This window comes from Mesoplodon mirus (assembly GCF_964341445.2).
Source record: "Mesoplodon mirus genome assembly, chromosome: 3".
Classification (NCBI taxonomy): Eukaryota; Metazoa; Chordata; class Mammalia; order Artiodactyla; family Ziphiidae; genus Mesoplodon; species Mesoplodon mirus.
Genome location: NC_138978.1, coordinates 148,988,358 through 149,012,593, shown reverse-complemented (window position 1 = coordinate 149,012,593; position 24,236 = coordinate 148,988,358). Strand labels below are relative to the sequence as shown.

The 24,236-nt window shown below is 37.8% G+C and overlaps 1 protein-coding gene across 1 annotated transcript in view; it reads left to right on the top strand.

The window, feature by feature from the left end:
- Nucleotides 1–381: 381 nt before the first annotated feature.
- The window catches only part of LOC309799292 (C4b-binding protein alpha chain-like), a gene marked incomplete at its 5' end in the record, with an annotated part of 66,212 nt that continues 42,357 nt past the window's right edge, over nucleotides 382–24,236 (top strand). The window contains one exon of the mRNA XM_082612244.1: nucleotides 382–563. Within this exon, the coding sequence (XP_082468370.1) occupies nucleotides 382–563 (182 nt within the window). The remainder of the gene's footprint in view (nucleotides 564–24,236) is intronic.

Here is a 24,236-nt window from a genome sequence, read left to right as displayed (position 1 = left end):
TGAATTTATGTAATTAAAAAAAATTATTTCCCAAAACTATTTTTTCTTAGAACATTTAGATGTCATCTAGCTCAATACCTGATGGAAGCTTGAGTATTGCAAGTTTTAAATTATATCCATTTTTAAGGTATACCAGAATGTACATGTTATCAATCTGGGTCTAATCAGGAGAGAGAAACCACACAATGATTTAAACACGGGAAGTTAAACATAAAGAATTATTAAATTGTGATAAAAGAGAAGCTATAGGCTATAAGAAAACGCTATATGGTTCCCTAGGGCTGTGGGAAGGTACTGAAGAAAGGACAAACTTCAAAGGGGGGCCTTTTCCAATGCTTGGGTTTAGATCTCATTAGAAAAGGTATAATTGCAACCTACTAGATGCCGGGGAAGTTCAATAAGTTGCCCGGACCAGAGATGGTCTACAGAAGCCATGTTTGGGAATGTAGGCAGGGCATAAGTGAGCTGCAGCTGGTGAGTATGCACGTGGGTCTGAAGCTGGCCAGGGGCACTAGAGCATTCTGTGTTAGTGAAGTGACTGCCGATGGTAACCAGGAGCATAGGTGTGCAGAGTGATAGGGAATCCAGTGGCAAGCCTACAAGACAGAGATGGGGTGCAGGCACATGGCAGCTAGTGGCCAGGTGTGCAGGCATGCAGACAGAGTGCCAGTGTGGCAAGAGGCCTGGAATAGCACCGCTGTCAGGAGAACCACAGGAAGGTGGTGGCCAGGCCAGTTCAGGGCTGCAAAATTACCATGGGATTCTGCATTCTGGGCACAGGGCTGGGGCAGAGTGTTAGTAGGTATCCTTACACTCACAATGCTAACCCACTGTGAAGCAGCAGGAAACAGCAGGAGCGTACCTTCTTCCCACAATATTCCTCTAGCACCCTCTACTGAGAAAGCTTAGCGTCATGCTCACTGCAAAGCGGAAATGTTTAAAGGAATACTGTTCATGATCACAGAGTTGTGTGTAATAAATGGTGACTTTGGAGCTAAAGGCAACACATTGATAAATAGCAGAGCATGAATAACTTAAAGTTGCTAAACTAAAAATGTGAAGTCAAAATCACTCATCGATTGCTTAGAGTTAAATCTATAAAGAAAGAAATGCTGGAAGAGTAGCAGCAAATTTATTAAAATCTAGGTTTATAATCTAAATTTTGTTTATTTTCCACCAAGGAAAAAATGGGAAATACAATGGTTATGTATTTCCTGTTGGTTGATAAAACTAAAAATATTTCTGACAGAGGACCTTATTTGCTCTTACTAAAATAGGTAATATTAAAATAGAAAATTAAAATTTATCTCATGGGTTATTTTATAAGAAACTGTGAATAACGTCATGGACAACACCATCACCAATTTCAAAGCTATTCTTCCAATAGCCTTTTATAAGAACTGAGTTGATCTATTAAAACATAAGTTGAGATTGATGTTTTTGCAAGGAGTTAAACTACTGTGAATCTGTCCAGACACATAGCTACTAAAGCTCTATTTTGAAGCAAAGATGGACCATGGAATATATAGAGAAATGAATAAATAGCATCTCTGTTAGAATAGTGATTCTCCAATTTGTTGCATATGAGAATCACTGGGGGCATTTCAGTAATAATTCAGATACTTGAAAACTTATCAGATGTATTTGTAGGGGATGGGGCATGAGAGTCTGGATTTTTAACCACCACAAGGCTTTTTTGGGGAGCTGCCTGAACCAAATACGCAATCTCTCCTTGAGGGCAACCCATAATCATTCACAGGTTGATACAGTGGTTCAAGGGCCCACTTACTTTGACCCAATCTTGGACATCTTCAAAGGGCCATCCAGCTTTTGAGTGCCCTGGGGATCTGCTGAAACTTCTGATGCCACTGCTTCCCAGTTCAGCTTTTCCCTCCACCCAATCCTGCCCCTCTCATTCCTTTATGGGTCTTGTTCCTGAAAGAACTCCTCAATGACCCACCTGTGTGCAACCTCCATCTCAGAGTCTGTTTTCCAGGGAACCGAATGTATGAACTGTTCAGAGGTTAACCTAACTTATGAAATGTCTTCTTTTTTGATTTACTTGTTCTTTGCTCATGATTTTATTTGTTAGTTCTATTTTTGGAATGATTTGTAAGTAAGTCTTTTCTATTTAAGGCATTAAATCTTAATTTGTTGCATCTGTTTTAATTATTTTAGTATATTTTTATTATCTTTTCTATTTACTTAATAGTGTTTGATATATGAGTGGCATAAAAATTATACCTGAGTTAAACATTTTTCCCTTTGTTTTCACCTTTGATACTGATTAAAAGCTTTATACCCCAAAAGTATGTGACTCTTCATGGACATTTAGAATGCTCCCAAGGGACTTATTGAAAAACAGAAAATCAGTAGGTAAAAGCAATCTTCAATTGCCTACAGTTAGATCCATGGAAGAGGAAGTGTCAGAAAAGTAGATCATGAACAAAATGACAAAGGGACAGAGTGAGTATCAGATAGAACAGACTGGGGATTTTTACCCTTACTTCTGAAGTTTTGTTATAAAGAAGAAAATATTGGAGATCTCATCAGCAAATGCATAGGTACCCTCATGCTGAAATTACAAAGCCCTGAGAGGATCTGACTCCAGCAAGAGGGCACTTATAGTCAGAACACCTTTGATATGGTTAATATTTGAGGATACAAATATTTAATGATAACATTGTATCATGCTCTAATTGCAAGCAACAAAGTTGGTCTTAGACTACAACTGATATACCTATGAGCTTGGTTTTAATTGTCTCACTTCTGAATCCAAATCTTTCAAGAGTGTTTGGAAACTAATACTGTATAGATAGATATGTTTATGACTCAGCATGTAGGAGACTCTGGTTCAATATCATAGTATTTCTTACCTATTCAGTTTCTATCCACCTCCAAAATATATCTCTAATTTACTTCAGAAAGACTCCAGTTCTGTCTGTCACAACTTTCTCTTACAAAACCGATTTCCTCATGCCTTACCCCATCACTGCCCTATCACTTTTTTTTTTTTTTTTTTTTTTTTCTTTTTTTTTGCGGTATGCGGGCCTCTCACTGTTGTGGCCTCTCCCGTTGCGGAGCACAGGCTCCGGATGCGCAGGCCCAGCGGCCATGGCTCACGGGCCCAGCCGCTCCGCGGCATATGGGATCCTCCCAGACCGGGGCACGAACCCGTATCCCCTGCATCGGCAGGCGGACTCTCAACCACTGCGCCACCAGGGAGGCCCCCTATCACTTTTTTTTAAACCTCACCGCTCTCTTGATGTGTAGTGGTCACTTCCTTTCTGTTGTTTATACTTTTACAAAATAAGTGTGCATTCTTAATCACTAGCTTAATGTTGATTTCTTATTCCTTTTTATAAATGGGATCATGTAATGTGTATTATATTGTGTCTGATTTCTTTTGCTTATATTCCTGAGATTTATTCATGTCGTGTTATAACTGTAGTTCATTCATTCTCATTGTTATATATCATTCTGTTGTGTGAGCATACTGTAGTTTACTTATCATTTTAATAAGGATAGAATTTACGTTTTCAGTTCTTTGGCTACTACACAACTATGAATATTTCTGTACATGTCTTCTGGTGCACGTGCTGGTTGTAGAGTGCACATACCCAACTTTTATAGATAAATTTCCAAAATCTAGGTTTATAACCTGGCTATGCCACTTTAAAGTTATATGACTATTTACAGTTACTTAAACTCTTTGTCCTTCAATTTTATTTTTGATAAAATGGGGAGAATGATAGTATTTGTCTCAGAGTTAACAGATCAATGTTGTATTGATACATGTAATTTAACACATAGCTGTGCTTAGTAACTGTCATTATAATTATTAATGTTATTGTTATAAAAAGAATGCATGGAGAGAATAATCCACAGAAACCATGTATAATTTGTATTTAGTATTTCTCATCTCTAAATATCTTATCCTCTTTTGATATCTTTTCCTGCACATCATAAAATGTTTAAAAATAGATTTTCAAGGGACTTCCCTGGTGGTCCAGTGGTTAAGACTGCGCTCCCAATGCAGGGGACACAGGCTTAATCCCTGGTTGGGAAACTAAGATGCTGCATGTCACACGGTTAAAAAAAAAAAAAAAAAAGATTTTCAACATATCTCTGGGTCTGAAACCAGAGCTTTGGCTTAGGAATTGTCATCATTCACTGCAACTGAGTTTTTGGATCCCATCATATTACTTGCTAAACAAAACCTGTGTCCAGAGGTACCCAAGTATGAGTGAGCTAGTGACATACATTTAAGAAACTTCTTTTTTATTTCTCTCTAAAATTGTGGCCCACCTAAAATTTACTATCTCAATCACTGCTGCTGAGATTGGATTTAATATGGGTATTATTTATGCATTGTTTAAACTCAATTATAAGAGCTAGTTTTTCATCTTTGGCATATTCTGAGTTAGAAGTAGCAGGTTTCAATGCTTTCATATTTTTCAGCAAATAAGATCCAGACCCCAGGACAGGAAGATATCATAGACTCAGCTTTCCTAGCCTCCAGCTTTACATTTTTGTCCAATGAACACTGTGTCCTTTTTTGGGTAGGTCATTTGAACCATCTTTCCAATTGTCCCTCATGGGTAAGGGTAAGCAAAGGGAACAATGGACTATTATGACATTATCAATTTGAGGACTGGCTAAGGGGAAGGAGGAAATTGAATATACACTGCCACTTTTTTTTTTCTACAGTTAATCATTTGCAGGAACAATTAACTGTTACTTCTTATCTATTCCTGCTTATTTTTACCTGACCAGCCAACCACCAATCACATTGCTGGAACTCAGGATTTTCCGTTGAGCATATGCTTGAAAGGCAAGGATGCAGTGATAAATTCTGTTGTAGAGAAGGCTAAGAATATCTGAGATCACAGGTACCTCATCTTGAGAGAAACAACTCAAGACAAAATTACAGAGTCTTCTGCTTCTTGCTCAGAAATCTACAGGTAAGTAATTTACTAAACACTCAGATTACCTTGGGGGAAAGGCTGATGTTTTGTCTCTTTGAGCAGTGAAGTCTTCAAAGGATAAGGCAGAGAGATATACTCAAGCATCTGTTCATCAGAAATCCTTTCAGGATCCCTGTATTTTGTGGTAGAAAAAAAATGGTTTGTGTGACTTGAAAAGTACTTATAAATTTTTGAAGACAATTATTTAATTATAGACACGGGTGACCACCTAGAGGGGTGGGATAGGGAGGGTGGGAGGGAGGGAGATGCAAGAGGGAGCAGATATGGGAATATGTATATGTATAACTGAATCACTTTGTTATAAAGCAGAAACTAACACACCATTGTAAAGCAATTATACTCCAATAAAGATGTTAAAATAAAATAAAATTCATAGATATTACGATTTAAAAAAATGCCTGGTAATGAAATAAATTGTTAAGTAAATCCGGAGTGTAAGGTGTTATTTCTACTGATTCTAAAATATGTGTGTTGGTTGGTTTTCTGCCCATCTCTCACATCTGGGAGAAGAAGCAGGAAGTAATTCAAGTTTCCTGGAAGGGCAAGGGTGGTTCAGTGAGAGGAGATCTGGTTTTCAGAGTCTACATTCAGCAAAATTGTTAGGTTTCTCTCTGGAGACTTCATCCACCTGCTATCAGTCTTTGAGAGCAAGGGGATACTGGTAATCCTCTATTCAGTCTTTTAAGCAAGAAGCCATAGTCTTCCTCACGTCTTTTCTCTCCCTCATTTTCTGTAATTGTCATTGTTCTCTTCTGCCTTGAAATTCTCTTCTACCTTGGTTGAGCATGGCGTAGTCCTATTTTGGTTGCCAATTCATTCTTTCAACCACTTCTCTCTTTGTTGCCTCCTCTCTGACCTAAACTGGTCGTAAAAGGAGAGTGAAAGTAAAGTAACTAGAATAAACAGAAGCATAAAAAAAATTAACTCAAAATGGATCTCAGACTTGAATGGAAGAACTAAAACTATAAAACACTTAGAAGAAATCATAAGTGTAAATCTTCATGATGTTGGGTTAGGCAATGATTTCTTAGATAAATAAGCAACAAAATTAAAAAATAGATAAATTGGACTTCATCTAAATTAAAAACTTTTGTGCTTCAAAGGATACCATCAAGAATAAATAGAAAGCCCACAGGATGACAAGTGACTTGTATCCAGAATATATAAAGAACTCTTACAACTCAGCAATAAAAAGGCAATAAACCCAGTTAAAAATGAGCCAATGATTTTAATACACATTTCTTTAAAGAAGATATCCATATAATAATAAGCAAATAAAACGATGTTCAACATCATTAGTCATTAGAGAAATGTAAATAAAACCCACAGTGAGGTACCACTTCATACTCACTAGGATGGCTAAATGAAAAAAGAGAAACAGCTACAAAAAACAATTACAAGAGAATGCAGAGAAACTGGAGCCCTCATTCACTGCTGGTGGGAATGTCAAATGATGCAGTCACTTTGGAAAACAACTTGGCAGTTCCTCAAAATATTAAACATAGAGTTACCATATGATCCAGCAATCCTGCTCCTAGGTATACACTCAAGAAAAAATAAAAACAAGTGTCCACATACACAAAAAATGTACATGAATGTTCATAGCGGAATTATTCATAATATCTCAAAAGTGGAAACAACCCAAATGTCCATCAGATAAAGGATGGATAAACAAAAGGTGGAATAGTCATACAACAGAATATTATTCAGTCATAAAAAGGAATGAAGTACTGGTCCTGTGACAGTGATGAACCCTAAAAATGTTATATAAAGTGTAGGAAGCCTGTCACAAAAACGCACAGACTGTATGATTCTATTTATATGAAAAGACTAGAACAGACAGATCCACAGAGACAGAAAGTAGGCTAGTGGTTGCCAGGGCCTGGGAGGAAGGTAGAAATGGGGAGTGACTGCTAATGGGTAGAGGATTTCTTTTTGGGGTGATAAAAATATTCTAAAATTTGATGGTGGTTATGGTTGCACAACTCTGTGAATATGTAATACTAAAAGCCACTGAATTTTACACTTGAAGTGGATGAATTTTATGGTTTGTGAATTATTTCTCAGTAAAGCTTTTTTAAAATAATTACATGTGGGAGGAAAGAGGGCAGAATAAGATTTTTATTAACAATTGAGTTTGTGGAGCATGTAAGTTTTTGCACCTATGGGAGACAATTGGGCCCAGAGGTCTGTGAGTGATTCATGGATGATGGTCAAAGCCATGGGGTTGATGAGTTACTCCCAGGAAGACAGTTAAGGTGAGGGAAGAAGAAGCCCAGGATGGACCCCTGTGCACGCCAGCACTGCTGCTCTGGGTGTGGCACTGGGTTTCACTATTACCATGAGCCATAATGAAGGCCAGACCAAGGCTTCTGGCCCAAGTCCAACATGCCTTCCTCTGCACTGGGGCTGGGTTAAAGACCCTTGGAATTTCAGCCACCCATCATTATAATTTTATATCATTATTGTGATGATGTTTTTGTCTTCTAGGAGTTCACCTTCCACCAGAGTCCCATGTTAATTCCAATTCTATTCCTCTCTTCCCTAGATTGAACAATTGCCAGCATTTTTTTTTCTTGATGTTTACCATGTTTCAGGCACCATGCCAAGCCCTTTACAGGAAATATTCTTATTTAATTCTCTCAACAATTCTGAGAGAATTGTATAGTTATCATTCTTTTTTTTTTTTTTAACTGGGGTATAGTTGCTTTACAGTGTTGTGTTAGTTTCTGCTGTACAACGAAGTGAGTCAGCTATATGTCTACATATATCCCCTCCCTCTTGTACCTCCCTCCCACCCACCCCCTATCCCATCCACCTAGGTCACCACAAAGCACCAAGCTGAGCTCCCTGCACTATACAGTAGGTTCCCACTAGCTATCTGTTTTACACCTGGCAGTGCACATACGTCAATCCCAATCTCCCAGTTCATCCTACCACCCACCCTGTGTCCACACATCCGTTCCCTACGTCTAAGTCTCTATTCCTGCCCTGTAAATAGGTTCATCTGTACCATTTTTCTAGCTATCATTCTTACTTTATAAAAAAGTAAATTGGGGCTTAGAGGACTGAGTATCTTGCTATGGCAATATAGTTCCTTTGTGGTGGAACCAGGATGAAAACCCACATGGCCTGGGTCTGACTCCAGAGCTCACACCTGGGTTCCAGCCAAACACTGTCCTCCTCTGTGGATAGCACTTTGGCTGTGGCCTTGTGAGGTTGAGGTAAAAGGAGTGAAATAATTTCCTCACCACTTTCCATCTGCTGTCATTACCTAACTTGGCTGTGAACTGCGGAGAGAGGAGAAGCATTTTTTACTCCTCTCTCTCACTCTATTTTTACTGGTCTTGTGTCATTGCTCTCCATTACCTGGTTGGTGATATAAAGACTCAGGTTAAAGGTGAGGAAGGGGAATCTTGGAACCTGCAATAAAATCACCTGTTAGTTTCTTATTAAAATAAAGATGTACCTATCTTTAAGATAAATACAATCTCACCACACACACACACACACAATATAAGGATAGAAGTGCACATGAAACCTTTTTCCCTTTAAAACATATTTTGTCACTGTGTACTTTTGAATTTAAATTTATAAAACATTTGTTCAGCACCTTTTCTGTGCAAGGCAGTGATGAGTGAAAACCCACTCTCTCACTTCAAGGAGTTTATGGTTTAGGGGAAAGACAGACTTTTGACTTTAGCTGTAATCCAAGTCAGAATTAGAATAGAATTCTAAACACTAAATTGTAACTGGAATGTGGAGGCTGGAATGGAGGATAGGACCAGTGTTTGAGATGTGTCTGGAAAATGAGTGGGATTTGATGGAGGAAACAGTGAGAGAGCAGATGATGTGGACGCGGGTAAGACAGTAGGAAAGTGTTTGAAAATTCCAGAATATATTCAAGAATACAAATATGTTTTTACTGAAGAGAGTCATGAGAATATACTTTTTAGCACCATTTTAAAACGGTCCAATGTGTCACATGAGGGTTAGTGTTCTTACGAGTCTATTTTTTTTTTTTTTTTTTTTTTGCAGTACACGGGCCTCTCACTGCTGTGGCTTCTCCCATTGCGGAGCACAGGCTCTGGACGCGCAGGCTCAGCAGCCATGGCTCACGGACCCAGCCACTCCACAGCATGTGGGATCTTCCCGGGGGGCACGAACCCATGTCCCCTGCATTGGCAGGCGGACTCTCAACAACTGCGCCATCAGGGAAGCCCGAGTCTATTGTTTTTAATGAATGCATTTATAAAGGCTTTCTTCCTAATAAATTCAATGCATATATTTTTCTTATGAATTTAAGTACATATATAGAGATATTTAGGGAACATTTTCACTGTAAGGTGTCATTAAACATTTTTTGAAAGCCATTTACTTTTTTGCCAATATTTTAGCATTTTAAGATTTTTGTTAATTTCACTAAATGACCAATTTACTACAGCTACCAAATTACTGACTTACTGACAACTTACAATTTTTTTTTCTTGGGAAGATTTTAATGCTTTTGAAAATTTCTGTTAGCTTTGAGTTGTCTGGTTTTCATCATGTACAACTTGTCTTTGAGACAGCTCTCTCTGGTTTAGAGGTAGGTGGTAGAGAGAGAGAGAGGGCTTCTAAGGAGCACGGAAAGGAGAACTGGATGAAGGTGGTCAATGGTCCCACTTTTCCTGCAGCTGTCCCAGTTTTAGTGCTGAAAGCCTCACATCCTGGAAGACCCCCTCAATCCCAAGCAAACAGATGGTGACCCTGTGCTGGAGAAGGGGGGCAGTGTGAAGATTTTTATTTCTTCACACTTTTAGACCAGGCTGATTTATTCCATATACATTCAACATTAATTGTTGTAAACAAATTTGTTATTATGTTGATTGAATTTTTGGCAGAACTGAAGTCATGAATAGGGCATGTAGGATGTGGCGTAGGGTTATGTGAGTATGCAGGTAGCAGGAGGTGGGGTTGGAAGAGTGGAATGATCACAAGTTTTAGAAAGTTAAGAATCTGACTTGAGTCTTCACTCAAAGAGTTAAGCTTCTGCATACAGTATGAGGGATACCATAAGCTTCTCCCCGCCAAGGAGCACGGTGACAGCCTTGGGAAAAATAGTGAGAAAATTGCTTTGACTTAAGTGGGCATCTGCTGACAATTAGTATAATTGAGGGTGAATATGAAACCATCTCAATCTATGTCAGGTTTTAGAGTAAAAAGTGAAATCCTGTATTTTACTGAAAGTTAATTTCATATATCACTTTAGATATAAGGACTATCTTTTAAGTAAACTAAGGGTATGTGAAGTTTTCCCCATTTATGGGGTAAAAATGGCCCAATAAGGCTATTAAAGATGTCTCTGGTTAATGAATGACCAGAACCAAGATACACACCAGCAATGTTTCTCTCTCTCCCCCACTTCCTTCCTTCCTTCCTCCCTCCCTCCCTCCCTTTCTCTTTTCCTTTCTTCCTCTCTCTCTTTCTTTCTTTCTTCCTTTCTTTCTTTTTGGTGGCAAAACTGATGCTTTGAAAATTTTGAATTGACCCAATGGATTATTGTTCTTGGTGATAGTTGCCATAAGAAACTTACATAGATATAAATGGACATATAAGTAGGTAAATAAAAGATCGATAGATATAACTCCTTTTCTCTGTCTCATCATTTCTCGCTTTTCTTTCATTTGCTTCCACTTCCCTAGTTCTTCTGCCATTTCCTTGTTCATATCATCTCCGTCGGCTCACCTGGCCAATTGCAGTAATCTTCTAAATCAATCTTCCTGTCTCTTCTCTCTGCCTCTTTCAGTCTATCTTGTCCAACTCTGTCACAGTGATCCCTCAAAACCACAGCAATCATGTCACTCAAAAAAAGAAAAATCAGTGGCTGTCCATTTCCTAGGACCAAACTCCTGATCTTGGCACTGAAAACTCAATAAATCCCAGTTCTAATCAGTCCTTCTATCTTTCACTATTTTTTCCCTATCACACATTCCTTACGTGCCAAACAAATAGAAGTACTAAGTACTGTTGCCCAGAAATAACCTTTACCTTCTATACCTCACTGCTGTATCTTTCTCAGTTTTCACTTCTGGCATAAAATGTCTTGCATCCAATGCTCCAAATTTCATAGCAACATCTGCTACCTCAGATGCAGCCACATCCATAAAGCCCACTCCCTTCTCTCTACCTGGAAATAACTGACCTCCTGAATATGCTCCTGAAGCAGATAATATATGCTATATTTTACTGCAAATATTTGTGCTTAATGTCTCTTCTTGTACATTCAGTTATAATCTCCTTGAAGGGATGGTTCTCATGTTTTTTCCTAGTGATTATGACAAGTGGGAATTCAATAACTATTTATTAAGATGAGTTCTTTCAACAGAGAAATATTGAGGAAACATCAGATTATGTGTCCACCAAGAGTTCCACATGGGGCCCCTGATACAAAAGGGAATATGGGAGCCAGGCCCTTCTCTGGGCTGTGGAGAGTCTCTGATCCAACTCTGTTCCAAATGACCTTGGTCGCTGCTCTGTTGGCAACTGTTCTTGGTGAGTAATGGGAAGACAAGGTCAGATTGTTACTATACAGCTGAGTTCATCAACACATCCTAATAAAAAATGACTAATAGATACCTATCTTTAACATTGTAGAGTGTATTTGACCACCTGAAATTTAGGGAAATTTGCTATAATCCCCCTTCCCCTCAAAAAAGGTTTATTTATGGTCAATTTTGATACTCCCTTTTAGAATTTTCTCTCCAGGAACTCTTCAAACAATCTAACCTCAAAGCAAATCGTGACTTGGAATAAACACATATTATCTGCCACCTGACCATGAAGAGCTTTCATTGCCTGTGTGGATCTTCAGAAAGTAGTGGGATGGGTGTAATTGTGCTGGGGCTCCTGCCCCTTTATTTAATTATTCCCATGGAAATAGAATTAAGACTTTATGTTTTAAGAACTTAATGCATCTCTACCTTGTGATGTTTTTTGAAAAACACCTGATTTTCAAATAAGCAGTCTATTCAAAATCCAAAAGGTCCAAAAGGACATAAAGGAAATATCTCCTCCTTCCTGACTCCTGAGGCAACTAATCAAGAAATCAACATTGATATAATCCATTCACCTTATTCAGATTTCATTTCTCTGAGTGTGTGTGTGTTTAATGCTACGCAATTTTATCATGTGTGTAGATACGTGTGACCATTACTGTGGTCAAGATTCAGAACAGTTCCATTATGAGGATCCTTGTGTTATCCTTATATAGACAACTCCCTCCCTCCCCTTTCCCTAACCTCTGGCAACCACTAATCCATTCTCCATTTCTATAATTTTGTTATTTTGAAAATGCTATATAAATGGAATCACATAGCATGTCATCTTTTGAGGCTGACCTATCACTCAACATAATTCTCTTGAAATTCTTCCAAGTTGTTATGCTTGGATACTTTGTTCTGCTTTTTGCTGAGACAATATTCCATGGAATGAAATTTGTTTAGCCATTCACGTGTTGAAGTATACTTGGGTTGTTTCATTTTTGACCCTTAGGAATAAAGATGCTATAAACATTTACATACAGGTGTGTGTGTGTGTGTGTGTGTGTGTGTGTGTGTGTGTGTGTGTGTGAATGTAAGTCTTCATTTTTATCTTTCTGGGATAAATGCCTAGGTAGGTCACATAGTAGTTACATGTTTAGTTTTTTAAGAAACTGCCTGTTTTCCATTACGTTCCCATCAGCAATGTAAGACTGATCCATAACATCCACACCAGCATTTGGTGTTGCCATTTATTTTAGCCATTCTTTTAGGTGTGTAGTAATATCTATTGTGGTTTTCATTTGTATTTCTGTAAAAGCCAATGATGTTGAATATCTTTTTATGTGCTTTTTTTGCCATTTGTATCCTCTTCAGTGATATACCTGTTCACATATTTTGCCCACTTTCTAATTGGATTATTTGGCTTTTTACTGCTGAGTTTCAAGAGTTTTCTTTTTTCTTTTTTTTTTTTAAATATATTCCAGATACTCGTCCTTTGTTGGATATGTGGCTTGCAGGTGTTTTCCTCCAGTCTGTAGCCTGTTTTTTCTTTTCTTTTCTTTTTTTTTTAACATCTTTATTGGAGTATAATTGCTTTACAATGGTGTGTTAGTTTCTGCTTTATAACAAAGTGAATCAGTTATACATATACATATGTTCCCATATCTCTTCCCTCTTGTGCCTGCTTCCCTCCCACCCTCCCTATCCCACCCCTCTAGGTGGTCACAAAGCACCGAGCTGATCTCCCTGTGCTATGTGGCTGCTTCTGACTAGCTATCTATCTTACATTTGGTAGTGTATATATGTCCATGCCACTCTCTCACTTTGTCACAGCTTACCCTTCCCCCTCCACATATCCTCAAGTCCATTCTCTAGTAGGTCTGTGCCTTTATTTCCGTCTTGCCCCTACGTTCTTCAGAACCTTTTTTTTTTTTTAGATTCCATATATATGTGTTAGCATATGGTATTTGTTTTTCTCTTTCTGACTTACTTCACTCTGTATGACAGACTCTAGGTCCATCCACCTCACTACGTATCACTCAATTTCATTTCTTTTTATGGCTGAGTAATATTCCATTGTATATATGTGCCACATCTTCTTTATCCATTCATCTGTTGATGGACACTTAGGTTGCTTCCATGTCCTGGCTATTGTAAATAGAGCTGCAATGGACATTAGGGTGCATGCATGTTTTTGAATTATGGTTTTCTCTGGGTATATGCCCAGTAGTGGGATTGCTGGATCATATGGTAGTTCTATTTTTAGTTCTTTAAGGAACCTCCATACTGTTCTCCATAGTGGCTGTATCAATTTACATTCCCACCAACTGTGAAGGAGGGGTCCCTTTTTTCCACACCCTCTCCAGCATGTGTTGTTTGTAGATTTTCTGATGATACCAATTCTAACTGGTGTGATGTGATACCTCATTGTAGTTTTAATTTGCATTTCTCTAATAATTAGTGATGTTGAGCAGCTTTTCATGTGCTTCTTGGCCATCTGTATGTGTTCTTTGGAGAAATGTCTATTTAGGTCTTCTGCCCATTTTTGGATTGGGTTGTTTGTTTCTTTAATATTGAGCTGCATGAGCTGTTTATATATTTTGGAGATTAATCCTTTGTCCATTGATTCATTTGCAAATATTTTCTCCCATTCTGAGGGTTGTCTTTTCATCTTGTTTATGGTTTCCTTTGATGTGCAAAAGTTTTAAAATTCATTAGGTCCCATTTGTTTATTTCTGTTTTTATTTCCATTACTCTAGGAGGTGGATCAAAAAAGACCTTGCTGTGATTTATGTCAAAGAGTGTTCTTCCTATGTTTTCCTATAAGACTTTTATAGTGTCTGGTCCCACATTTAGGTCTCAAATCCATTTTGAGTTTATTTTTGTGTATGGTGTTAGGAAGTGTTCTAATTTCATTCTTTTACATGTAGCTGTCCAGTTTTCCCAACACCACTTATTGAAGAGACTGTCTTTTCTCCATTGTACATCTTTACCTCCTTTGTCATAGATTAGTTGACCATGGGCGCGTGGGTTTATCTCTGGGCTTCCTATCTTGTTCCATTGACCTATGTTTCTGTTTTTGTGCCAGTACCATATTTTCTTGATTACTGTAGCTTTGTAGTATAGTCTGAAGTCAGGGAGTCTGATTCCTCCAGCTCGGTTTTTTTCCCTCAAGACTGCTTTGGCTATTCAGGGTCTTTTGTGTCTCCATACAAATTTTAAGATGATTTGTTCTAGTTCAGTAAAAAATGCCATTGGTAATTTGATAGAGATTGCATTGAATCTCTAGATTGCTTTGGGTAGTACAGTCATTTTTCACAACATTGATTCTTCCAATTCAAGAACATGGAATATCTCTCTATCTGTTGGTATCATCTTTAATTTGTTTCATCAGTGTCTTACAGTTTTCTGCATACAGGATTTTTGTCTCTCTAGGTAGGTTTATTCCTAGGTATTTTATTCTTTTTTTTGCAATGGTAATTGGGAGTGTTTCCCTAATTTCTCTTTCATATTTTTCATCATTAGTGTAGAGGAATGCAAGAGATTTCTGTGCATTAATTTTGTATCCTGCAACTTTACAAAATTCATTGATTAGCTCTAGCAGTTTTCTGGTGGCATCTTTAGGATTCTCTATGTATAGTATCATGTCATCTGCAAACTGTGACAGTTTTGCTTCTTCTTTTCCAATTTTTATTCCTTTTATTTCTTTTTCTTCTGTGATTGCCGTGGCTAGGACTTCCAAAACTATGTTGAATAATACTGGTGAGAGTGGACATCCTTGTCATTTTCCTCACCTTAGAGGAAATGCTTTCAGTTTATCACCATTGATAATGATGTTTGCTTTGGATTTGTCATATATGGCCTTTATTAGGTTGAAGTAGGTTCCCTGTATGCCCACTTTCTGGGAGCTTTTATCATATAAATGGGTGTTGAATTGTGTCGAAAGCTTTTTCTGCATCTATTAAGATGATCACATGTTTTTTCTTCTTCAATTTGTTAATATGGTGTATCACATGGATTGATTTGCATATATTAAAGAATCCTTGTATCCCTGGGATAAATCCCACTTGATTGTGGTCTATGACCTTTTCATGTGTTGTTGGATTCTGTTTGCTAGTATTTTGTTGAGGATTTTTGCATCTATATTCATCAGTTATATTGGTCTGTAATTTTCTTTTTTGTAGTATCTGTCTGGTTTTGGTATCAGGGTGATGGTGGCCTCATAGAATGAGTTTGGGAGTGTTCCTTCCTCTGCAATTTTTTGGAAGAGTTTGAGAAGGATGGGTGTTAGCTCTTCTCTAAATGTTTGATAGAATTCACCTGTGAAGCCATCTGGTCCTGGACTTTTGTTTGTTGGAAGATTTTTAATCACAGTTTCAATTTCAGTGCTTGTGATTAGTCTGTTCATATTTTCTGTTTCTTCCTGCTTCAGTCTTGGAAGGTTATATCTTTCTAAGATTTTGTCCATTTCTTCCAGGTTGTCCATTTTATTGGCATAGATTTGCTTGTAGTAGTCTCTTAGGATGCTCTGTATTTCTGTAGTGTCTGTTGTAACTTCTCCTTTTTCATTTCTAATTTTTTTGATTTCAGTTCTCTCCCTCTTTTTCTTGAGAAGTCTGGCTAATGGTTTATCCACTTTATTTATCTTCTCAAAGAACAGCTTTTAGTTTTAATGATCTTTGCTATTGTTTTCTTTCTTTCTATTTCATTTATTTCTGCTCTGATCATTATGATTTCTTTCCTTCTGCTAACTTTGGGTTTTGTGTGTTCATTTAGGTGTAAGGTTAGATTGTTTATTTGAGATTTTTCTTGTTTCTTGTGGTAGGCTTGTATAGCTATTACTTCCCTCTTAGAACTGCTTTTGCTGCATCCCATAGACTTTGGATTGTCGTGTTTTCATTGTCATTTCTCCCTAGGTATTTCTTGATTTCCTCCTTGAGTTCTTCAGTGATCTCTTGGTTATTTAATAATGTATTGTTGGGCCTCCCTGGTGGCGCAGTGGTTGAGAGTCCGCCTGCCGATGCAGGGGATACGGGTTCGTGCCCCGGTCTGGGAGGATCCCATATGCCGCGGAGCGGCTGGGCCCGTGAGCCATGGCCGCTGGGCCTGCGCGTCCGGAGCCTGTGCTCCGCAGCGGGAGAGGCCACAACAGTGAGAGGCCCGCATACCGCAAAAAGGAAAAAAAAATGATAATGTATTGTTAAGCCTCCATATGTTTGTGTTTTTTATGTTTTTTCCCCTGTAATTGATTTCTAATCTCATAGCGTTTTGGTCAGAAAAGATGCTTGATATTTCAATTTTCTTAAAATGACTGAGGCTTGATTTGTGACCCAAGATGTGATCTATCCTGGAGAATATTTCCTGCACACTTGCAAAGAAAGTGTAATCTGCTATTTTTGGATGGAATGTCCTATAAATATCAATTAAGTCTATCTTGTCTTTTGTGTCATTTACAGCTTGTGTTTCCTTATTAATTTTCTGTTTGGATGATCTGTGCATTGGTGTAAGTGAGGTGTTAACCTCCCCCATTCTTACTGTGTTACTGCTGATTTCCTCTTTTATCACTGTTAGCAGTTGCCTTATGTATTGAGGTGCTCCTATGTTGGGTGCATATATATTTATAATTGTTATATCTTCTTTTTGGATTGATCCCTTGATCATTACTTTTTGTCCTTCCTTGTCTCTTGTAACATTCTTTATTTTAAAGTCTATTTTGTCTGATATGAGAATTGCTACTCCAGCTTTCTTTTGATTCCCATTTGCATGGATTATCTTTTTCCATCCCCTCACTTTCAGTCTGTATGTGTCACTAGGTCTGAAGTTGGTCTCTTGTAGACAGCATATATATGGGTCTTGATTTTGTATCTATTCAACAAGCCTTTGTTTGGTTGGTGAATTTAATCCATTCACGTTTAAGGAATTATTGATATGTATGTTCCTATTACCATTTTCTTAATTGTTTTGGGTTTGTTTTTGTAGGTCTTTTTCTTCTCTTGTGTTTCCCACTTAGAGAAGTTCCTTTAGCATTTGTTGTAGAGCTTGCTTGGTGGAGCTGAATTTTCTTAGCTTTTGCTTGTCTGTAAAGCTTTTGATTTCTCTGTCGAATCTGAGTGAGATCCTTGCTGGGTAGAGTAATCTTGGTTGTAGGTTCTTCCCTTTCATCACTTTAAATATATTGTTCCACTCCCTTCTGGCTTGTAGAGATTCTGCTGAGAAATCAGCTGTTAACCTTTTGGGAGTTCCCTTGTATGTTATTTGTTGTTTTCCCCTTGCTGCTTTCAATAATTTTCTTTGTCTTTAATTTTTGCCCATTTGATTACTATGTTTCTTTGCGTGTTTCTCCTTGGGTTTAACCTGTATGGGACTCTCTGTGCTTCCTGGACTTGGGTGGCTATTTCCTTTCCCATGTTAGGGAAGTTTACCACTATAATCTCTTCAACTACTTTCTTAAGTCCTTTCTCTCTCTCTTCTCCTTCTGGGACCACTATAGTGGGGATGTTGTTACATTTAATGTTGTCCCAGAGGTCTCTTAGGCTGTCTTCATTTGTTTTCATTCTTTTTTTTTTCCTCTGTGCTGCAGCAGTGAATGCCACCATGTGTCTTCCTGGTCACTTATCTGTTCTTCTGCCTCAGTTATTCTGCTACTGATTCCTTCTAGTGTAGTTTTAATTTCAATTATTGTATTGTTCATCTCTGTTTGTTTGTCCTTTAATTCTTCTAGATCTTTGTTAAACATTTCTTGCATCTGTTTGATCTTTGCCTCCATTCTTTTTCTGAGGTCCTGGATCATCTTCACTATCATTATTCTGAATTCTTTTTCTGGAAAGTTGCCTATCTCCCCTTCATTTAGTTGTTTTTCTGGGTTTTTTTCTTTTTCCTTCATCTAGTACCTAGCCCTCTGTCTTTTCTTCTTGTCTATCTTTCTGTGAATGTGGTTTTTGTTCCACAGGCTGCAGGATTGTAGTTTTCTTGCTTCTGCTGTCTGCCCTTCCTTCATTTCTTTTCATTTATTTCTCATCTGATCTTTATGATTTCTTTCCTTCTGCTAACTTTGGGTTTTTTTTTGTTCTTTTTTCTCTACTTGCTTTTGGTATAAGATTAGGTTGCTTATTTGAGATGTTTCTTATTTCTTGTGGTAGGATTATATTGTTATAAACTCTCCTCTTAGAACTTCTTTTGCTGCATCTCATAGGTTTGGGGTAATTGTGTTTTCATTGTCATTTGTTTATAGGTATTTTTAAAATTTCCTCTTTGATTTCTTCAGTAATCTCTTTGTTATTAAGTAGTGTATTGTTCAGCCTCCATGTGTTTGTATTTTTTACAGATTTTTACCTGTAATTGATATCTAGCTTCATAGTGTTGTGGTCTGAAATGATACTTGATATGATTTCAATTTTCTTAAATTTACCAAGGCTTGATTTGTGACCCAGGCTACGATCTATCCTGGAGAATGTTCCATGAGCACTTGAGAAGAAAGTGTATTCTGTTGTTTTGGGATGGAATGTCCTATAAATATCAGTTAAGTCCATCTTATTTTATGTATCATTTAAAGCTTGTGTTTCCTTATTTATTTTCATTTTGGATGATCTGTCCATTGGTGAAAGTGGGGTGTTAAAGTCCCCTACTATGATTGTGTTACTGTCGACTTCCCCTTTTACGGCTGTTAGCATTTGCCTTATGTATTGAGGTGCGCCTATGTTGGGTGCATAAATATTTACAATTGTTATATCTTCTTCTTGGATCAATCCCTTGATCATTATGTAGGGTCCTTCTTTGGCTCTTGTAATAGTCTTTATTTTAAATTCTATTTTGTCTGATATGAGAATTGCTACTCCAGCTTTCTTCTGATTTCCATTTGCATGGAGTATCTTTTTCCATCTCCTCACCTTCAGTTTGTATGTGTCCCTAGGTCTGAAGTGGGTCTCTTATAGACAGCATATATATGGGTCTTGTTTTTGTATCCATTCAGCCACTCTATGTGTTTTGGTTGGAGCATTTAATCCATTTACATTTAAGGTGATTATTGATATGTATGTTCCTATTACCATTTTCTTAATTATTTTGGGTTTGTTATTGGAGGTCTTTTCCTTCGCTTGTGTTTCCTGCCTAGGGAAGTTCCTTTAGCATTTGTTGTAAAGCTGGTTTGGTGGTACTGAATTCTCTTAGCTTTTGCTTGTTTGTAAAGGTTTTAATTTCTCTGTCAAATCTGAATGAGATCCTTGCTGGGTAGAGTAATCTTGGTTGTAGGTTTTTCCCTTTCATCACTTTAAATCTGTCCTGCCACTCCTGTGTGGCTTGCAGAGTTTCTGCTGAAAGATCAACTGTTAACCTTATGGGGATTCCCTTCTATGTTATTTGTTGTTTTTCTCTTGCTGCTTTTAATATTTTTTCTTTGTATTTAATTTTTTAAATATTTTGATTAATATGTGTCTTGGCAGGTTTCTCCTTCGATTTTTCTTGTATGGGACTCTCTTCACTTCCTGCAGTTGATTAACTATTTCCTTCCCATATTAGGGAAATTTTCAACTATAATCTCTTCAAATATTTTCTCAGTCTCTTTATTTTCCTCTTCTTCTTCTGGATCCCCTATAATTCTAATGTTGGTGTGTTTAACATTGTCCCAGAATTCTCTGAGGCTGTCCTCAATTCTTTTCATTCTTTTTTCTTTATTCTGCTCTGCAGTAGTTATTTCCATTATTTTATCTTCCAGGTCACTTATCTGTTCTTCTGCCTCAGTTATTCTGCTATTGATTCCCTGTAGAGAATTTTTAATTTCACTTATTGTGTTGTTCATCATTGTTTGTTTGCTCTTTAGTTCTCCCACATCCTTGTTAAACATTTCTTGTATTTTCTCCATTCTATTTCCAAGATTTTGGATCATGTTTTCTATCATTATTTTGAATTATTTTCCAGGTAGACTGCCTATTTCCTCTTCCTTTATTGGTCTGGTGAGTTTTTACCTTGCTCCTTAATGTGCTGTGTGTTTCTCTGTCTTCTCATTTTGCTTACCTTACTGTGTTTGGGGTCTCCTTTTCACAGGCTGGAGGTTCTTAATTCCTGTTGTTTTTGGTGTCTGCTCCCAGTGGCTAAGGTTGGTTCAGTGGGTTGTGTAAGTTTCCTGGTGGAGGGGACTGGTGCCTGTGTTCTGATCGATGAGGCTGGATCTTATCTTTCTGGTGTGCAGGACCATGTCCCTTGGTGTGACTAGGGGTGTCTGTGACCTTTTTATGATTTTAGGCAGCCTCTCTGCTAATGGGTGGGGTTTTGTTCCTGTCTTGTTAATTGTTTGGCATAGGGTGTCCAGCACTATAGCTTCCTGGTCATTGAATGGAGCTGCATCTTAGCTTTGAGTTGGAGATCTCTGGGAGAGCTTTTGCTGTTTGATATTACCTGGGGTCGGGAGGTCTCTGGTGAACCAATGTCCTGAACTCGACTCTCTCACCTCAGAGGCACAGGCCTGACACCTGGCCTGAGCACCAAGATCCTGTCAGCCACATGGCTCAGGAGAAAAGGGAGAAGAAAGAAAGAAAGAAAGAAAGAAAAAATAAAATGAAGTTATTAAAATAAAAAATAATTATTAAAAATAAAAAAGTTAAAAGAAAGAAAAAGAAAAGAAAGAAAGAAAGAAATAAGAGAGCAACCAAACCAAAAAACAAATCCACCAATGATAACACACACTAAAAACTGTACAAAAAAAAAAAAAAAAGGACAGACAGGATCCTAGGACAAATGGTAAAAGCAAAGCTATACAGACAAAATCACACAAAGAAGCATACAGTGGGACACTCACAAAAAGAGAAAAAGGAAAAAAAAAATATGTATCTATATATTAAAAAAAGGAAGAGAGCAACCAAATCAATAAACAAACCTACCAATGATAATAAACTCTAAATACTAAACTAAGATAAACATAAAACGAAAACCAAATTAGATGCAGATGGCAAACCCCAAGTCTACAGTTGCTTCCAAAATCCACTGTCTCAATTTTGGGATGATTTGTTGTCTATTCAGGTATTCCAGAAATGCAGGGTACATCACGTTGATTGTGGAGATTTTATCTGTTGCTCCTGAGGCTGCTGGGAGAAATTTCCCTTTCTCTTCTTTTTTCGCACAGCTCCCGGGGTTCAGCTTTGGATTTGGCCCCACCTCTGCGTGTAGTTCACCTGAGGGCATCTATTCTTCGCTCAGACAGGATGGGGTTAAAGTAGCAGCTGATTCGGGGGATCTGGCTCACTCAGGCCCTGGGGAGGATAGGGTATAGAATGTGGGGCGAGCCTGCGGCAGCAGAGGCCCCAAGGCCGTGTGACGTTGCAATAGCCTGAGGCACACAGTGTGTTCTCCCAGGGAAGTTTTCTGTGGATCACGGGACCCTGGCAGTGGCAGGCTACACAGGCTCCCGGGAGGGGAGGTGTGGATAGTGCCCTGTGCTTGCACACAGGCTTCTTGGTGGCTGCAGCAGCAGCCTTAGCATGTCATGCCCGTACCTGGGGTCTGTGCTGATAGCCGAGGCTTGTGCCCATCTCTGGAGCTCATTTAGGCGGTGCTCTGCATCCCCTCTCCTTGCTCACCCTGAAACAATGTTCTCTTGCCTCTTAGGCAGTTCCAGACTTTTCCCCGGAATCCCTCCTGGCTAGCTTTGGTGCACTAGCCCCCTTCAGGCTGTGTTCATGCAGCCAACCCCAGTCCTCTCCCTGGGATCTGATCTCCGAAGCCAGAGCCTCAGCTCCCAACCCCCACCCATCTCAGCGGGTGAGCAGAAAAGCCTCTCAGGCTGGTGAGTGCTGGTCAGCAATGATCCTGCATGCAGGAATCTCTCCGCTTTCCCCTCTGCACCCCTATTCTTGCGCTCTCCTCCATGGATTTGAAGCTTCCCCCACCCCTTGTCTCCACCAGTGAAGGGGCTTCCCAGTGTGTGGAAACTTTCCTCCTTCACAGCTCCCTCCCAGAGGTGCAGGTCCTGTCCCTATTCTTTTGTCTTTGTTTTTTCTTTTTTCTTTTGCCCTACCCAGGTACATGGGGAGTTTCTTGCCTTTTGGGAAGTCTGAGGTCTTCTGCCAGCATTCAGTAGGTGTTCTGTAGGAGTTGTTCTACGTGTAGATGTATTTCTGATGTATTTGTGGGGAGGAAGGTGATCTCCACTTCTTACTCCTCCATCATCTTGAAGGTCTCTGCCTGGATTTTTTTTTAATGTTTCTTATTCATCACTGTGCATATGATGACATAATTTTTCTTTTTTAACCTCTTGGTATAATGGACCACATTGATTAGTTTTCAAATATTAAACAAGTTTACCTCAAATAAGTTTCACTTGGATATGGGACATGATGCATCATTATTTTCTCATATTGTTATCTTGATTTCTAATATTTTGTTGAGGATTTTTGTGGATAATATTATGAGAGATATTCATCTATAGTTTTCTTTTTTAGTACTGTGTTTTTCTGAATTTGATATAAGGGTAATGACAGTCTTATAGAATGAGTTGAGAAGTCTTCCCTCCTCTTCAGTTTCTGGAAGAGATTGTGGAAAATTAATTTCTTTAAATGTTTCATAGAATTCTCCAATAAAACTATCTGGGCCTAGACATTTCTTTTTCTGTAATCTTTTAATTATGAAGTCAATGTCTTTAATAGTTCTAGGATTACTCAGATTGTTTATTTTGTTTTTGTTGAACTTTGTGTTTTTCAAAGGATTATTCTTTTTCTTTTAAGTTGTTGAATTTATGAACATAATATTGTTTATTCCCTTATTCTCCTTTCATAGGCTTCAGGATCTGTAGTGAAATTCCCCATTTCATTCATGATATTGGTGAGTTGTGTCTTTTATCTTTAGCAGTCTTACAAGAGATTTATCAATTTTATTGACTTTTTTAAAGAATCAACTTTTTGTTTTATTATTTTCTTATTGTTTCCTGTTTTAAACTTAAGGATTTCTGCTTTTGTTTCCTTTTTTTCTCCTTGCTTTGGGTTTATTTCTTCTTCTTTTTCAAGTTTTTTGAAGTAGGACTTTGGATTCCTGATTTGAGAACTTTTCTATTTTCCTATGTAAGCATTTATTGCTATAAATTTCCATTTCAGCACTACTTTAGCTGTGTACCACACGTTCTGTTATGTTTTATTTTCATTTTTATTCTGTGTATTTTTAATTTCCTTTGAAACTTCCCTTTGACCATGGATTATTTAGAAGTATGTTGTTTAATTTTCAATTGTATGGAGATTTTTCTCTTGTCTTTCTGTTACTGGTTTCTAGTTTAATTCCATTACAGTCAGAACATACACACTCCATGATTTCAATTTTTAGATGTTTGTTGATGTTTATTTTATGGCCCAAGATATAATTTATCCTGGTGAATTCCTCATGGGTGCTTGAGAAAAAAGGTGTATTTTGCTATTGTTGAATGTCTTCCCTCTATTTTTAATGTGCATTTTTCTATTTATGAGTGACATTGAGCATATTTCACGTATTTAAAAGATATTTATATTTATTTATGTGTAAACTGACATCAAGTCCTTTGTTTTTTTTTCAATGTCTAACATGAATTACAATTTGTTTTCTCACTGTGTCATCTTTCCTTTGACTTGTCCTATAGTATTTTTTTCTTGCCAGACAAAAACTATATACTATATATGGTTAAATTTATCAATTTTTTTAAAAGGGCTTTTGGATTTGAGTTATAGTCAAAAGGCCTTCCTCACTTGAAGATTATAACATAATTACCTACAATTAT